The following is a 19717-nucleotide window of genomic DNA, read 5'->3' as shown; positions in this document are numbered from 1 at the left end:
TGGTAGCATTAATGGCATATGCCCACTCAAATTCAACCCTAAAATAACAACAACAACAACAACAATAATAGCTTCGGTAGGTTGAGAAAGTATGTATGAACAGACACTACATTGCAACAACAACAACAACAACAACAACAATAATAATAATAATAATAATAATAATAATAAATATTTGAACTAATTCATACTAATTGATAAAATAATAAATGTTTCAATTAAGGTAAAAACACACATTTCATACACATTCAATTAATATATGTTTGGTCTTTGTTTGAGGCATTTGGTTTTGGAATTCAAGAATATTATAGGTCTGAAAGTTAGAATTTTGCATGACAATTGGTTCAACAAAGCAGCCATGTATACATTGAATTCCCTCTTTTTGTACATGGTAGATCCCATTGAAGAGTATAACACAAAACAGACAAATAGATTTATGCAATAATGTTACTTCCTTTCTCCTTCCATGTTACAGTAGTGGCAAATTTGAATTTCCCAACATGCATTTCTTACATGCACTACAAATCCAAGTCAAGTTACCCCTCCACCTATACACCTTTTTGACTGACCCACGCAGTCACTATTTGAGAGTGTACACGCGGTAAATTTATAATTTCACCTATAAAGAAAAAAATTATTTTAATTTCTTAGCTAATATTTAACATAGACCATTATGTCTATGATGGATGGACTAGTCCCTATGAAAAATTTTAAAAATAGATATAAATATATAGTTTTTTTTTTTTTGTGTCAACACAAAGAATCTTGATTATTTTTGGGTTTGATGAGAGTTTCGGAATGGTCATCAGCTCCGGTGAGCTCTTCGGCTCTCTGGGCTTCAAGTTCCCAATCCGTTCGGAGGAGAACGATGAGCATGGTGATCATACAGGACGCCTGCGCCGCCAAAAGTCCGAGCCAGAGCCCCTCGAAGTCGAAGCCGGCGAAGAAGCTGAGCGCGACGGCGACCGGCATTCCGACGAGGTAAAAGCAGCCGAGGTTGATGTTGGCGCCGGTTTTCGGCCTCGCCGTCCCCCGGAGCACGCCGCAGCCGGTGGTTTGCGGGCAGTTTCCGATCTCGCAGAGGCCAATAATGGGGAGAACCAGAGAGGTCAATGCGATAATTTCCTTGTCGAGGGTGAACATTTTAGCCCAAATATTCCTGACGGAGATAGCGAAGAACAGAGCAGAGAACCCCAGAATAAAACTTCCGGCGAGGCCGACAATGGCGGCGCGTTTAGCGTTTCTCGGCTCCCCCGCGCCCAGCTCGTTCCCCACTCGCGTGGAAACGCTGAAGCTGAGAGAAGAGGGGAAAATGTAGATCAAAGAAGTGGTTTGAATCAAAATCCCCATTGAAGCCACGGTGGCTCTGGGATTAATCAAAAGCCCACAAAGCAAGATCATAATCTCGTACCACCACCACTCCAAACACACAGAAACGCAGCTCGGAATCGCCAAATTCAGCAAAGATTTCCACCCTTTAAGACACTCTGACGACAATGCCTCCCATGTCTTCTTGTAAGCACCGGAAATGAGTATATAAACAATCAAAGAAGCAACAAGATTGAAATTTGTCCAAACCCCACTAAGCGCCACCCCTTTTGTCCCCAAACCCATCTTCGTCACAAGAAAATAGTTGATTGGAACGTGAAGAATAATGGAAAAAGCGGCACAGAAGGTGAGGGGCAAAGTAATGGACTGTGTTCTTAGGTAAATTCTCAGGGGATGGAGCAAAGACTGCGCGAAAAGGTCAGGGATTGAATATAAAAGATAGGATTGAGCCTCTGTTGCAATAGCTTCATCTTGGCCGCAGAATAGAAGAATGGTTTTCATGTTAACCCAAAGAATAGCTATCGGGACCGAAATTAAGATTAGTAAAAGAATGGTTCTCTGTAAGGTTAGGCCAAGAAGATTATATTTCTTGGCCCCGAAAGCCTGCCCGCAAATCGGCTCCATTCCCATGGCTAAACCGGAGAGGATGGAATATCCGGTGATGTTAGCGAAGCCGACGGCGAGAGAACCGCCGGCCAACGCTAGCCCGCCGAGACGGCCGAGGAAAAGCATGGAAATCATGGAGCGGGAATATAGGAGAAGGCCGGTGAGAATCATGGGCAGAGCAATTTTGGCTATGGACTCTGCTTCTTTGATTACAAGGGAGAGGCTCGGCGCCGGCGCCGGAGATTTCAACGTGATCAGAGGGAAAGCAAGAACGTCGGGCTTCTCTGCCGCCGGGATTTTGATCGATGACTGGAATTCATCATCATATGGCATCTCTGTTTTTGGTGTCTTGTAGCCCAGAGCTGAGTTTGTTGTAGGGTTACACATTTTGATCAAGTTTGAAACTTGTGGTTTTTTTTTTCTGGTCAAGGTGAGAACAGTACAACCTGGGAACAATGAAATCCTATGATCCAAGAAAATCTAGACAGAGAAAGAGAATGAGCTAGAGAGAGAAGAGATTTTGTGGGAGAGGGTGTTTAAGAATGGAGAGGCAAATGTGTGCATTTATAGTGCGAGGAGGGACGGCGACACTATTCAAATTTTGTCCCACTTCTGGCCGACTATAAACCGGCTGAACGCCCATTACTAGTCCATTCTAATCTCAGGATAATTCTAGCCAAATTAATCAGACTCTTAAATTAATAATTACAGGGTTATAAATTCAATTCTTTATAGGTGTTGACCTTCTTAATTTGAGACAGTTAAAGAATAATTATTTAGTGCACACTCTCAAATAGCAATAGTTGTCTGCGGATTTTCTTTGTAAATCCAAATAAAAGGGGAAAATATACCTCTTCTATTATCAACAACTAAGATCTGCAGTTGAATCCTAGTAGCTTTGTAGCTTTGTTTTTTGTCGTTGAATGACACATGGTCAAATGTAATTACTACCCAATAATTATTTAATAATCCTCCAATCTTTTATATTTTCCTGCCGGTTTTTCACTTCCCCATCATAATTACAGCAATTTTTATTTTTATTTTTTATTATATAAATAGTAACATCGAAATACTTCACTCCAAAATATTACTCCTCCCGTCTCATTTTATGTGTCTAATTCAGTTAACAAGATTTTACTGAAGTTATTTTTAATTCAATTTTTTATAATATTAAGTTTAGTATTAACATATAAAAATTATATATTTAGAAACTACACTAAAATATCATTAAACACAAAAAAAAAAAGTAAAAATAATAAAGAAATAAAAAAATTGGTTTAATCAATGAATAACAAGTATAACAGATATAATGAGACAAAGGTATAAAACATTGCTAGATAGATAAAGGCAGGGTAGAAATTGTTTTGTTGCACGTGCAGTTTGGTTTGAAGGGAGGGCGGGTGTGAGTGTAGTGTGTATGGACCAGTGAGAGTCTGTCGACATGTAAGAAGATTTTGGAATATTGATAGCGGCAAGAGAGAACGAATCACTTAATTTGGAAGGTTGTAAAATGGATGACAAAAAAGGCCTGGTTAAAATGGCCCAAGAAGAGTTAAATTTGGCAGCTCAATTTTAGCCCACTTTTGTTTGTTCCGGCACGGCTCCCACCTGAAACCGTCAACGCATTCATTAGTCTGTCTTTTTTTTACTATACTTTATTTTCTTACATTTTTTTTAATAATTTGTGGATTCTAAAATTACGATTATTTTTTTTACTAATCAGATGATTTTTTACTAATTAAACGTATTTATGGAGTTCACACTAACCAACGGTCGACACAAATAGTCATTGTTCCAATATTGTTCATTTATTCCGTACACATTTAAGGATGGATATCCTTCCCTTTCTCGAATGGACGTGTTCACTAGCCTCAAAAGGACGCCACCAAGACAACCCCAATTAAGTTATTCAGATTGTTGATATTGTTGATTTAGTAATTATAGAGTCATAAGTTTAACATCCAACAAGAATGATATGTTAATCTTCTTGGTTTGAACCGATCAGTTTTGAACAACCTAATTAAATTGATTTATTTCTATATAGTCTTTTGACATCTAAGGTCATAAGGCGGGTGTACACCCTCGGATAGGAGTGATTGAATAAGTGTAACATGATTTACATACCATAAGGTTACAAATTTGATTTTTGTCAACACCATCTTAGTCGATCTCTATTATACAAGAGTAGGATTTAACTATGATAGTGATTGCATGTTCCCTGGCCTTGTTACCAGAAAATAAAAAATAAAAAACTCCTTTCCACAACGAATATGTATTGTGTGAGAACCATTCATATAAAATGTATAATAATATTTTTAAAATTAAAATGTAATATTATTCTATGGGTCTATAAAAATGATATATTTTTTATAAAAATTATTGCAAATCTTACTTGAGACAATGTTATGCAAAACTTATTTTTTTCCCAACGAGGCGTTGACATCGTGCAACTATGATCAAGAATTGCATTGTTTAAGTGCAAAATTTTACCCTCAAATTGGTATTTTCTCTATTGTGTATTTGTGTTCAAATATTAGTTTAGTTTCAGACATGCTACACTGTATATTATAGCATGTTACTTTTTATAGTAATATGTGACGATGAGCTAGTATGCAATGTGTGCATACCAAAAAACATAATTAATTTTTTAAAATAGATATCAATTCTTATTTGTTAATGATAGAGTTATGTAAATGAGTTCTGTTTTGTCTTAGTTCTATTTTCTATTGTTGTGAAATAAAAAGGGCTTGCTTCAAATTGATAATAATTGCAATTCATTGTAGCAATGATCAAGTATAAGAACAATTAGTAAATTCACACAACTAAAATTCCCACTTTAAATATGTTGTGGATTAAAAAAACGAGAGTACTTTTGCTACGAGAATCCCTATTAATCCTACCACCAATGTCATTTCATAATACTGTACTACTTGTAATTATCAACTCCTTCCATGCATATTTACATATACTTCATAATTTTGAATTTCATTCACATTTTGAACTCTCGACGATGAATCAATAGCATGTGAAGAACTGAATAATATAATAAATTGAATATTACCGTTTTCATGATAATGAATGTATCTTTTGATTATGCTGACTCAGTGATATGTATGAACACGTACCACCTAAAATTTTTCCAATTTATGTTAGTTACTCAATGCTTACACCTAAAAACATGAGACAAATTGCAACAAATATAAACAATTACAACTTTAACACATTTAAATTTATATAAATCTTTGCTTTTTGATACAATTCAATTCGGTGCTTCAAGAAAGGTATCTTTTCCTTTCTACCATTTCAATATTTATATTTTTATTAAACAATAAACGAAAAAGTTTAAGCTTTTTGACTGTCATGTTTTTCACAACGAGAAACATAATTGTAACCGCAGGTCAATCACTGTGTAAATGAAGGTCTTATTATGGAATGTTAAGTCAACGACAGTTTCCATTTTAAGTCATGTTTCCACACGTACAGTTATACCGGTCAAACTTTATACAGTGCCCATACCGTTGCAAACATTTCATTTGGGCAAGAATTAACATCTTTAAAATATTTCAAAAAAAAAAAAAAACATCTTTAAAATAATTATTAGGGAGATTATTATTTTTTAAAATTTTGAGCAAAAACATGTTAATCGTTATAAGCAGTACGTGACAATATTTTTAATTACGTGTCTAAAGGGGAAACAATACAAAAATTAAGTGAAAGATTAGATATGCATGCATTAGCCAAACTTTATGTGTGATTGATGATAACTATTAAGTTTGATTAAAGAACTTTTATTGCTTTTATATTCATCTTACTACAAGTTAAACAAATAAAGTCGACTATTATGTGTCTTCGAAGGCAAAAATTTGTGTAAGATCATCCTACGGATTCTTATCTGTGAGACAAGTCGTTTCAAGATGAAAATATAATACTTATATACTGAAAAATGTAATACTAATAAAAAAATAAATTGTTTATTACTTATATAGGAAAATGTAATACATTTAATTACATTTTGATTTATAAGTATTATATTTTTCCCTCATAAGTATTACACTTTTTTTATAAGTAACAAACACTTACCAACATCACTTATAAGGGGAAGTGTAATACTTTTACATCAGAATGTAAAAGTATTATATTTTTCTCAAAAGTATTATACTTTACCTTAAAAGTAACAAACATTTTATTTCTTATTAGTATTACATTTTTCAGTATAAGTATTACATTTTCATATTGACATGACTAACCCAATCCGTCTCATATATAAGTATCCGTGAGACGGTCTCACATATAAAAATCCGTGAAGCGGTCTGACACAAGTGTGACTTATATTTGCATATATACATCAGCAATATAATAATAAAGCTAAAGAAAATGAAAAGTTATGAATCTATGGGCGATTGCGGTATGGTCGACTAACCTAAATTTATCCGAATATCATCAAGATAAAGTGGAATCCTTAGTCATATATTAATATATAGCGGATCTTGAAAGGAGCATGCATGCATAGGATAAGTGAGACAAAAGATGAAGCAAAAGCAAATTAAAGGCGTAGAAATTTCTTTTTAGGAAGAAATTTAAAGTTATGTTCACAGGACTTTACATTGGCGAAATAATCTGAGTTCCCACATGTGTGACTTTAAAAGGGTTTCTCACTTACTAATTGATGTAATGTATAACTATTATAACTAATTTTTATTGATTTTTTGACAGATAAATATGTTTGGTAATTGCCAATGATCGTGTGGTCTAGTGGTACGAAGTGACTCCCCCAAATGGGAACTCATGATTTGAGTCTCAATGGGGTCAGCGTTGACTTGATATATATATTGTAACAGAGCGAGTAGCAGTACTAAATATAATAATTTGGTATGTATATCCACATGATTAATTCGATATTTCATCACAACTAATTTGATTAGTGCGTGCTTTGGTTGGTACGTATGTATGGCATATAAAATCACTAGTTTTTGTTTTAAAAAACAATCACTCTTTTTTTAAAATCCCTTTTAACGTACATATTAAATATACGGGGTATATGATAAATAAAATGGATAATTTTTTTGGCACTATATTTTATCAGTCAATGAGGGAAGCCCTAACCAAATATTAATTGTTAAATTAATGGTGAATATATATAATTAAATTTTTTATGCAAATATAATGCAAGTCGATCTATAAATTCTAGAAGCCTTTTTTTTTTTTTTGGGGAATAAATTCTAGAAGCCTAAAAGCAGAAAATCCACTGACATTAATTAGGAGAATTTTTATTATATTGATATATACATGTGACGGTCGTGAAACAATGAGTTTTAATTTATTAGGAATAGTCTTCCACTACAATATAAGATTATTATTACTATTATGATATGCACAAGTACCAACCCACTCACACTAATTACGCGGTTAACCCGTTAATGATATTGATTATCGTCGCATAATTCAGACAACGAAAATGCTACCACAATACCCAACAATCCGACACTTACCGTTGTAAGGTAATCACAAATATTATAATTTTTTTTTTTCGGTTGGAAATGGATTGTCGAAGGGAATTTGTCGGTCGTGTACCTAGTGTATTCAAAATTAAATCAATTAATCTAATAATTTCACACAGTTAATAAACGGATTACTAATGCAATTATGAATTTAAAAGTTCAACTAACTCTGCAGTTACAACTCAAGCGGTATGGTGCAAATAAATTATACAGGTATTTTTAACTCTTCTGTAGATCTGAGGTTTAAAGTGTCTACTTATTTTAACCTATACTTTAAAATTGCTTTGAAAAAATTAAGAAAAATGTTATAATTATGAAAATAAAAAAGGGGCAATTAAGAGAGGTTTCCACTTAAACAAAGGAGGGGACAATGCCATGGCAAAAAACAAGACAACTGACAAGAGGAAGGTTGAACGAGATTAAAGAAACAGTTTTACATTCGACTTTAATTTATCCATCCATTCTTAAGCTTATCGTAATCCTTAGGAAAAGCATGCATGCAATATATGTCACATTAATTTAATTAAGTATTATATTTTTTAAAGCATAATTAAGTATTATATAATTAGTCAAACATTTGTGCTCAGTTGACACAATTCTTTAAGCTACAACAGATGAAGAAAGTATAGAACAGATACTATATCTTACAATAGAGTCAATATACTCAAAAAGGTATTATATAATTACGTATAGCACGAGCGAATTAATTAATTAATATGAATAAAACACGTAGGCATTGTATATTGTTAGTTAAAATCAAGTTCTAGGTTCTTGTTTAGTGCGTTAATTAGCTACTAACAGTAATGTCGTAGTGGCATGATTAGACAGGATCAGACAATAAACTGAATGAAAATTTTGAGGATTAATATGTTAATTACCAAACACGCGGCTTCGATCAATCCCTTGTTTGATTCTGAGGATATAATCGAACGACGACAACGTTGCTATTCTTGTACTATTGTTGTTTTTATCATACATGTCGTCCATACATAGTATACAGCATTGTTGGCTTCTGGGAATTAATTACACATTCTTTCGACATCGACAGATGAGATCGAGACAGCTAAATTCTCATTCCTCAATGTCTGCATATCCATTATAACTTGCACACTATTGAAAACAACCCAAATTAAATGCCACCCCAAAAATTAAAAAATAAAATTTCCTACCATGTTATAAAACTAATACTTTGTCTTACTAAAAAGAGATGTTAATTTTCAAACACGGGAGTAAAATGTTTCGTTTTTAAAGACTAGCTATAAGATTGTGCGATATAATAACGTAAAAATTATCTGTCACTGTATAGAGACATTGTAGTTAATTACTAGGATGGGAGATGAGTAACGAGGGATAGAACGAAAAATACCTTTTGGCGGGAGTAAAATAATGACATTGTCTAAGATTTTTGCTTACTCTTATTCTATGGAATAAGCCAACGCCAGTTTGGAAGGAACGTTGAATGATGAATCCTGGGTCTGAAACCAATGACTTTTGTGGATGTCTTTAGGAAAATTAAACAAAATTTTAACAATAATAATAATGTGCCTTTAACTTTACTTTAATTTGCATGGGTGTATAGGGATCTGATCTGGATGCATAGAAATCTAGTCAGTCCATTGCCCATCATATCATCCGTTTCCAATTAATTAATATATATTCACACTCGTAGTTTCCAAAGACACAAAAAATAAGGATTAAATCCATCTGTTAATTTGGTAATCACAAAATTATAAATTCAATTGTTATAGGGAGCTATCTACTGATCTAGTTGACTTAAGTCAGCTGATTTACTGCGGGTACACCTTTTTTGGTTTTGACCTGATCAACTATGAATTATCAAACGTGCATGGTTTGATTTATTTTACGGATACACCCTTATGATTATATATGAGTGAGATTTACTCAATGCATAGCTGTGTTTTTCTAGCGACAACAAAAAAAAAAAAAGAGGGAGCGAAACATTAATTTACGTATAGACTGGGGATTGATTAGTGCATGCTACTTTAAATTGTGACGAGGATTAACGGAGGAAATCACGCTTCTTTGACTATTGTCTTTCCAGTCGTTAATTACAGCTGGTAACACTGATGGGTTCTCCATATCGATCTATCAGTGATTCTGCGGTGTACTTCCATTAACGTGGTCGACGACGACATTCTAGAATAACCTTAATTAACACTACATACCCTTTACAATTCCCACAGATATTTTATAGTTTCTTACCGATAATTAACCCCAAATTTTGATTTAAAAATAAAAAATAAAAATTGTGGGTGGTGGACCATGGGAGGAGAGTGAAGAGTGGTCCAAACGGTGAAACCGACGGGGCGGTGGCTTTAATTGAATTGGCATTGGCAGAGGTTGCCGTGAGTCGAAACGTGGAAAGGACAGTACAGTACGTGTACTAAAGCTGCGACCTCACCTGAGATATTATGCAGTAGTTGCAGAGGAGATAGTTGTCGTTGTAAATGAACTGAAATCATTGGCAGAATTTTCACAGCCATAAGATTTCATTAATCAAAGTAATTTCTGTGGAAACGGAGAAGACACACAAGCTCCTTGAGCAGAAAGCTACACTGGCAGGCCTGTTGCAGGTAGGAGTACGTTCTTGGTTGTGGACCATCATCGATCTGCGTCTTGCCAGTGGTCACAAAAGTAGCAATAATGTTAAAGCCCAAAATGTCGATGCAACTCCGATCCAGAGCAGTGCGTTTCATCACCATATTCCTGTCCTGTCTCGTCTTGTCCTTAATTGTATGTTTTTTGGGTGACGAGAGGCATCTACGGCCACTACTTAAGAATGTACAGGGGATAGACCCTTTCTTATGATTTTAGCCCACAAAGAATTACTTGGAGCATCTGCAACCATTACTTGAGGATATGCACGGGATAAATAATAGGTTAAATCGCGGATCAGGGTCCACAGTGCAATGTGGACCTTTGTTCAATACACAAAATTCATGTTTGCACATAATTCATGTTCATAATACACATATACATAAATATTATATAATGAACATAAATTATGTGCATTATATAATTAAGGACACATAAACACTTAACGTAATACACAGAATTCATGTTCATAATGCACAAAATTCATGTTCATTATATTGTGTTTATGTGTATGTGTATTATAACCATGAATTATATATATTATGAAGTCAAATTCCGTGTATTGGACCAGAATTCATATTGCACTGTGGACCTTGGTCCACGATATAATTTGTCTTTCCTACAATATGGGCTTTGGTTACCCTCTAGCCCAATACTCATCACTTTGCATGAAAATATCAAAATATTAGTATGTTAAGATTTTAATAAAAAAAAATTAAAATAGTCTGATTAACGTAATCCAATAAGCGTGATGGTCCGGATTGACATCCATGGTGATGAAGTTGGATTGAAGGATTTAAATGTGGAGGGGAAAGAATATGTTTCATTATGTAGCATGTTTAGAATTATGAATGGAACTCAATTGAGGCAAAAAATTATAAGCCGATAATCCAATTGATATTTGTACCGATCAGACCATCGCAGCACCTTTGGAATCGGACCTTGTAGTAAGATTTGATCATTAATTGGAGTAATTTGATCATCGCAGCACCTTTGGAATCAGGTTGGTTTATTTATAATTTACATCATTAAGCTAATTAAGCCAAACATGTTCCTATTACATGTACTAAATTAAACAGAGTTCACTTCTTCTCTTCTCTTACTAATCAGGTAATTATGAACTATTGCTATATATATACAATGGAGGACATTATATTTCACATGCCTTAACCATTTCCAGCAGCTCCTCCATAAGGGTTTGGCCCATACAAAGAATTCACAAAGGCGTCATCATCATCGCCGTCGTCACCCTACAACAAAACCGAAACCAATATAATATAGTACTCTTGTTATTATGAAATTTGAGTACGATGTTTAACCTAAATTTGGTCTAAAAATGAATGTTTAAAGATCAGGCATGCCTGCGGTTGGAAGGAGTATTGGTGGTTGTAATTTGGTTGAGATGTCTCCGGCTGATACCATGGATTATAGTCGTACCACTGCCCAGAGTTATAATTTTGTCCATATTGGTTGCACATAAGCTGCACATTAAATACATAATAAATTAATAATAATAATAAAATTATGGGTTCCTAATAAAATTATTGATTGAGATGGAATACAATAAAATTGAAACATGTGTTTCATCTCAACTAAAAAATTGATAGTTGGATTGCTATATTATATGCTTAATAGATAATACCTGATTGGGAGTGTATGTTTGATTAATGTTTACTTGATTGAGGAAATCATTGAGAGATTTCCGATTTGGTTGTAGCCTGAATTATCTTGTCCGGCGGTGATGTTTCCATACATGGATATGTTTTCGTCGCCGCCGTCCTCAGTTTCTCCGATGAAGTTCAAGATAGCGTCATAAATATCAAAATTCCCTTCACCCGGAACTTGCACGTCTTCGTTCCCTGAAACAACGTTAACGTTTCCGAAACCGGAAACGTTAGCGTTGTCGTCGTTGCTGCTAGAATCCAAACGGTTCTGCATTAACGCCGTTAGAGTAGGATAGGGGCTGGACTCTTTTGAACCGCCGGGATTCACCTCATAACTCGCCGGCGAAGACTCATTAGGGCTAGTAATCATCGGGCCCCTTCTCAAACCCCGATAAAACATTGATTCATCGTCCGCCGACAAAAGCACACCTTGCTGACCTCTTTCCGGTGAACCACCACGGCCGCCGCGAATTCTTGCATCTCCACTGCTCCGGCCCAATGCCGCCGACGATGTCGGCGACGATAATGCGGCACCTAGTCCACCTTGGGCAAACGTTTCTTCAAGCTTGGCAAGTCTGCGGAATTTTCTTGATCCAAATCTGGGTTGATTGCCACCACCACCATTGTTTCCGTTCTCAAGATCTTGAATATTCCGACGAAGAAATTGTCGATACTTCTGTAAAGGACATTTTATGATTAATTTACAAAAAAAAAAAAAAAAGATAGATACACAACTACACAAGTATTATAAACGAAATCTTATGATGAATTTATAATAGCCAATAAATAATTAATATGAACAAGATCTGATAATTATTAAAGATATGAGGATATTTAATATGAACAGATTAGATTTGATAATTAATATATAGTCGTTAATAAATAAATAATTTAATATGAGTGTTGAAGTTTATGTAGTTAGCTTATCTTTCATTACTCAAAATCTTTACACAACATTCAAGTTTTTAATCACTATTTTTAGGAATTTTATTTTAAAAAAAAAAAAAATTATGTTCCAATCCTAATTAAAAATATAATTAGTGATTAGCAGTGGACCTGCAAATGACTGCCAACATTTTCTCTTGTTAATCCAGGCACATTCATGGCCTTCAATATATTCTTTGGCGTAGCATCTGCATATAATAAGAAAAATTTTGCAAAATTAATAAAATGGGAAATTACTACTCCACAATTCTTCATTGAAATTAATAGAAAAAAAAAATGAAGGAAACAAAAGAGAGAATAATCTTACTTTCGGGTCCCAAACTTGAGATGGCATCCAAGAATATAAAATGGATTTGATCTGTCCACACCATCTTCTTCTTCGATGTAGTATCATAACCGGAATATGAGTGTGTCCCACTAGAACTCCCACCAATAACAGCGTTATCCTGGTCATCCGTATTCACCTGTTCCGTTGTGGCTTTGCTCCTCTTCTGGGCAATGATATATTGCCATATCCCTCTCAAATCATTAGGTGAAACCGGTTTTCTGATGAACGAAATAGCTCCATTCTGCATTGCTTGTCTCACAATTCCCTCTTCATAGTCACCGGACATCACTGCATTCGTCATTTCTTAATTGATCAACTTTCGCACGAACATGTCAGGCACACGTATAGCCAATTAATTTATGATTTTATACCAATTTATCAACGAAAATGGGACTAAAACATTAAACTCACAAACTACAGGAATGCGGAATTGTTTAAAAATCAGTTCTTGGAGTTCAAATCCATTCATGCCCGGCATATGCACGTCGGAGATGACGACATCAAAGCGTCCCTGAGTTCGTAAGGCCTCAATAGCATCGTTGCCGTTCTTCAAAGCCACAACTAAACCAAATAAATTAAGTTAATCAGTACAAATAAATCCCAAAAAAAGGCTAAAATTTTAGGGCACACGTGTCAAAACGACCGGACCGACATTATATGAAAAACCTAGGATTATGCTAAAAACTTTAAAAAAAAAAAAAAAAAAAAAACCCTAGGATTACGCTAATTGGACTGAAACCACGAATCGCACAGCAGGTGCACGGAACCCGACCGGAATTCCTCCCCCAAAAAACTTGTGACGACTTTATACATTCGAAAAACAAGAAAGGGGGGTGGGGAAAAAAACCCTAATTCACCATTTCCGAATACCAAAGCAAGTTTACCCAAAATCAAACCGGAGAAGACGACGAAGAAGCACGGTAAGTACACGGGCCATGCACGGAACTTGAACGGAGTGGAGAGAATTGAAAAAAGCCATGAAACCATACCTTGAAACTCCATTTTCACGAGCAAGGCTGCAACAATGGCTAAGCAGGTGGAATCATCGTCAACAACAAGGACTTTCAAGCTGTCGTTACCACTCGCCATTCTCAACAATTCAGAGTGATGAATGCAAGAAAGAGTTTTAGAAGAAGATAGTTCAAACTTCAACCATGGCTGCCACTATATATAGCCGAAGCTTGGGCCACCCTACACCAGAAAACCACCCCTTCACGCCGCCCAAAAAAAACCACCGTCCATTAAATTTAGTGTACACCGACCATGCATTATCCTTAGCTTTATCCATAATGTGATTATATCATCGTTATGTTAATGTAGAGTAAGATTTGCATTCTGCAATATCAAAGTTTTCTTGACAGTTGAGGATGTTAATTAAGCAATGCAAACTCATCTGGTAGGGGGTTTAATTTCAGTGTACACATACATGTAATGTTGAGTTACTATGATTTATATCATCCTAGATGCTTTGTCGGGTCAGGACCCTTTGAGTTGGGGATTCAACATTTTGGGAGAAAAATGAAAAGAACACTAGTGACAAACTAGTCAACCTTATCTGTCACTACTCAAAGTCTTTACACAACATTAACTTTCTAATCTGTTTTTAGGATTTGTTTTTAAAATTATATTCCGATCCTAATTAAATATATAATTAGTGATTAGAAGTGGACCTGCAAATGACTGGCAACATTTTCCCTTGTTAATCTAGGCACATTCATGGCTTTCAATATATTCTTAGGCGTAGCATCTGCATGCATGTAATAAGAAAATTTTGCAAAATTAATAAAATGGGAAATTACTACACCATTATTCTTTATTAAAATTAATAGCCAATTAAATCAGTTCTTGGAGTTCAAATCCATTCATGACCGGCATATGGACCTCGGAGATGACGACGTCAAAGCCTCCCTGAGTTTGTAAGGTCTCAATAGCATCATTGGCGTTCTTCACTGCCATAACTACCCCAAATAAATTAAATTAAATTAATCAGTACCAAAAAAAAAAAAAAAAAAAAAACAACCTCTAAACGGTTTCTCTGAAAAAAAGGGTCCTTGACATTTAAAAAATAAAAGATAGGGCACGCGTGTGAAAACGATCGGATTAGCATTATCTGAAAAACCTAGGATTATGCTAACAACTAAAAACCTAGGATTACGCTAATTGGACTGAAAATGGCGGAGGAACAAAAATTTGCAGACGATTGAGGAATGAAATCCCGGATCGCACGGCAGTCGCACGGAATCCCTTCCCCAAAAAGAATTCGTGACGTCAGCATACATTCGAAAAACAAGAAAAAGGGTGTTGGGAAAACCCTAATTCACCATCTCCGAAGATCAAAGCAAGTTTTCCCAAAATCAAATAGGAGAAGATGACGGAGAAGTACGGCAAGAACACGGACCATTTAGTGTTTTCTGATTCAGTGTACATGACCGACCATTATCCTTTATCCATAATGTGATTATATCATCGTTAGACGTTAAATTAATGTAGAGGAAGATTTGCATTCTGCAATATCAAAGTTTTCTTGACAGTTGAGAATGTTAAGCAAACTCATCTGGTAGGGGTTTGAGTGTACACATGTCTTGGGATCAAAGAATGAAGAGAACACTTGTGACAAACTAATCAAACACATGTCATGTACTCACAAGAATGAAGAGAATACTTTATGATATTATTCAAACTGGTATAAACTCAAACTCACTATCCTATTGACTTTTATTAGAATTGCCATGCAACACTTTTCAATGCATTTGTTTAAACTTTTTTTTTTTTTGGGTCAAATTAATTAGAGATAAGTATATTATCTCGTAAAGTCTTTATAGCTGTTTTAAAAGTTTAATTTAAAACTTTGGGTATTTTTCAATTGAGGAGATTAGTTTGCTGATTTTAGTGTGTAGATAAACTTTGCTGATGAGTACCTATTCCTCCCTCCCTAATCCATAAAAGAAAGTTTTATAGATCAGACATTGTTGAGTTTTCCCAATTTAGAACAAGAACCATGAGGGGCTCTTAATTTTCACATTGTAATTTTTTTTTTACATTGTCACACTTAATTTTCACATGTAAAATCTAATTAAACTTGTAAAATAAAAAAAAATTACATTGTCACACTTAATTTACTAGCAAACTAAATTAATATTGAGTCCACCTACGAAATTCATTAATTATTATGCTCAAACTCCTTTATTATTATTATTTTTTAAATTATAACATGTATTAATGTTAATATAATATGACTATGCCCTATTTATAGCTTATGGGGAATTGGAAGATAACTCCAACTCTTCTCCCAAAATGTTGAATCCCCCATCTCAAGGGTCTCGCCCCAGTCCAAAACTCTCTTATTAATTTTTTCTTTTTTTTTTTGGGGTCAAATAGGCCAAGTGAAATACGACGAGCCTTTAGATGGTGGCAAGTTGAACCAACCACCAACAGATAGCTACTGCTAGTAAGAGAGAGAGAAAGAGACAATGGAATGAGTTACAGTGGAAAAGAAAGAAAGAAAAGCAGGGCCTAAAGATGATGAAATGAGAGGAAAGAAGAGAGAAACTGGGCTCTTATGTGCTAGCTAGGGTTACGCTAATTGGACTGAAAATGGCTGAGGAACAAAAATTTGCAGCTGATTGAGGAATGGAACCACGAATTGCACGGCAAAAAAAAAAAAAAAAAAAGAAGAAATTTAGAACTTTTATGCGCCGACATGTATCAACCTTATCCATGCATGAGTTGAGGTGCAATGTGTCAAGCACTTAAACTTATGATTCGCATGACGGTGAATAAAAACTATTAATTATGTTGTATTATCATCTCTCAACTACTATGTAATGTGATGATACATTTATTATCATTTTAAATGAATGATAACATAATCCAATCTTGTTGTGATGACATGGATCATATACTACCTTATAAGCAATCATGATCGACTTAATTGTAAACACATAATAATGTTCGTGTTAACTACACATATAATATTTTAAAAACATATTATGTGCTGTGATTAATACAGTCAACCTTATCTGTCAATACTCAAAGTCTTTACACAACATTCAACTTTTTAATCTGATCTGATCTGTTTTTAAAATTATTATATTCCAATCCTAATTAAATATATAATTAGTGATTAGAAGTGGACCTGTAGCAACATTATTTTCCCTTGTTAATCTAGGCACATTCATGGCCTTCAATATATTCTTAGGCGTAGCATCTGCATGCATGTAATAAGAAAAATTTGCAAAATTCATAAAATAGGGAATTACTACACCATTATGCTTTATTCAAATTAATAGGCAATTAAATCAGTTCTTGGAGTTCAAATCCATTCATGACCGGCATATGGGACGTCGGAGATGACGACGTCAAAGTCTGCCTGGTCGAGTTCGTAAGGTCTCAATAGCATCGTTGGCGTTCTTCACTGCCACAACTGAAAAAGACCGGGATTGGCACTATCTGAAAAACCTAGGATTATGCTAACAACTAAAAACCTAGGATTACGCTAATTGGATTGAAAATGGCGGAGAAACAAAAAATTGCAGACGATTGAGGAATGGAATCCCGGATCGCACGGCAGTCGCACGGAACCCGACCGGAATTCGTGACGTCAGCATACATTCGAAAAACAAGAAAAAGGGGGATGGGAAAACCCTAATTCACCATCTCTGAAAATCAAAGCAAGTTTTCCCAAAATCAAATAGGAGAAGATGACGGAGAAGTACGGCAGGAACACAGACCACCATTTATTATGCTCCAACTTTTTTTTTTCTTTTACTTTAATTATATTTTGTCAAACTTCATTTTTTTTTAGGGTATTTTTCAATTGAGGAGATTTGCTAATTTTAATATGTAGATAGAATTTGTTGACCAAAAGTGAAGAAGATATTTATAGATATTCTATACAATACCAATGAGCTGTGATTTGTAATATCTGTGAAGCTTACATCGTTTCTTTACGATGATCCGTAAAAAACTATTAATTCTTGTTTGAACTAATGAACTAATTAAGTTGTGTCATCTAATGAATTTGTGAATTGTAAGTCAAATAGTAACGAATGGTTTAAGATAAGTTTATTGGTCACGCTTTATTGAATTATTATAATTACATTATGAAATGAAGTGACAACTCTATAATTATTTTCAAAACCTACTGCTAGTAAGGGAGAGAGAAAGAGAAAGAGAATGAGACACTGAAATGAGTTACAGTGGGAAAGAAAGAAAGAAAAGCAGGGCCGAAAGATGATGAAATGAGAGGAAAGAATGAAGAGAGAGAAACTGGGCTCTGATGTGCTAAGATTACGTTGGACTGACAATGGCTGAGGAACAGTCGATTAAGGAATGGAAGCACGAATTGCACGGCAGGAGCACGGAACCCGACCGGAATTCATCCCCGCAAAAAATTGTGACCACTGCATACATTCGAAAAAAACAAGAAAAGGGGGTGGGAAAAAGCCCTAATTCGCCATTTCTGAAGATCAAACCAAGTTTTTCCAAAATCAAATTGGAGAAGCTGCACGGCAAGAACACGCACCATGCACGGAACAAGTGGTCATGCTACAAATTCCCATAAACCGAATAAGTATTAAATTCATTGCGAATTTTAGTACATTTATTCTCAAATCTTACTCTCTAAATTTTACTCTGTGATGTGACAAACACTGATAAACTACTTTTTTCATGTGAGTCTCAATACAAATGTCTACATCATTTTGTATGTAGAAGTAAAAATTGATAGTAAAAAATAGAAATACACATAGTATTTTCCATCCATTTATTATGCCCTAAAATTATTGTTGAGTCCACGGGCCTACTAAATCCATTAATTTATTACGCTCCAAACTCCTCTTAAAAAAAAAACAAAACAAAACAAAAATTATAACATGTATTAATGCTAATATAGTTACCCTGTATTTATGGCCTTATGGCTTATGGGGAAATGGCCGGAAGATAACTTTAACTCTCTAATTAGAAATTTAGAAATTTTATGTGCCGACATAATATCAACCTAATCCATGCATGAGTTGTTGTGATATGTGTCAAGCACTTAAACTTATTACTGATTCCCATGAACGTCAACAAAAACTACGGGGTATTAGTTATTTTGGACTAATGAAGTAATTATGTTGTCTCGACATCTATCAACTATTATGTAGTGTGATAATATATTTATTCCCATTCTAAATGAGTGATCACATGATCGAACCTTGGTAGTAAAAACACTAACCATATATATATATATATATATATCAGCTGCAGACACATACTTTTTTTGACCAAACTCCATAATGCAAAATGGATCGTGAGTCCGTGATCCATGATATAACAATTGTCCAAAAAAATATATCATACAAATTTTAACGTAAACTTGGACTATCCAAAGGCCGAAGCCTTTATAGTATGAATATTGATTGGGTTCTCATGAAATTATAAAATCAAATTGAAAGCCCAAATAACAGTATTTGGATAATTGGATGTATGGTAGTCCATTTGAGTAAAGCCCATTTAAATGTCAAACAATGATAAACGAAAAATAGAAACAAATTTTCTTTTAGTAAATGACACTTAAAAGTTAAAACACATTTAATTACTCTTAAAATACATTTTCTATTAAAAAAAGGGTTTTCAACTATTTTTAATTATGGAAATAATGCCAAAATAGAAAGGGGTGAAGCACATTCTGCAAATTATATGGTTCATTGTGAATCATATTCTATTATATAACAATTGAGCAAATCGGT

General features: G+C 34.5%; 2 protein-coding genes across 2 annotated transcripts; both read right to left on the bottom strand.

Moving 5' to 3' along the window:
- Positions 1-343: 343 nt before the first annotated feature.
- On the bottom strand, positions 344-2464 carry LOC115997907 (protein DETOXIFICATION 49-like). The gene has a single exon (XM_031237325.1). It carries the CDS (start codon positions 2320-2322, stop codon positions 751-753), a length of 1572 nt encoding a protein of 523 aa, XP_031093185.1. The 5' UTR covers positions 2323-2464; the 3' UTR covers positions 344-750.
- Positions 2465-11720: 9256 nt separating this feature from the next.
- On the bottom strand, positions 11721-14075 carry LOC115999597 (two-component response regulator ARR14-like). Its single transcript, XM_031239438.1, has 5 exons — positions 13976-14075; positions 13398-13547; positions 12966-13274; positions 12770-12846; positions 11721-12389 (listed from the first exon to the last, which is right to left on the bottom strand). The coding sequence occupies exons 1-5, from the start codon at positions 14073-14075 to the stop codon at positions 11721-11723; spliced, it is 1305 nt and encodes a 434-aa protein (XP_031095298.1).
- Positions 14076-19717: the final 5642 nt, after the last annotated feature.

This window comes from Ipomoea triloba, chromosome 12 (genome assembly GCF_003576645.1).
Source record: "Ipomoea triloba cultivar NCNSP0323 chromosome 12, ASM357664v1".
NCBI lineage: Eukaryota > Viridiplantae > Streptophyta > Magnoliopsida > Solanales > Convolvulaceae > Ipomoea > Ipomoea triloba.
This window is presented reverse-complemented; position numbering and strand designations above follow the sequence as displayed.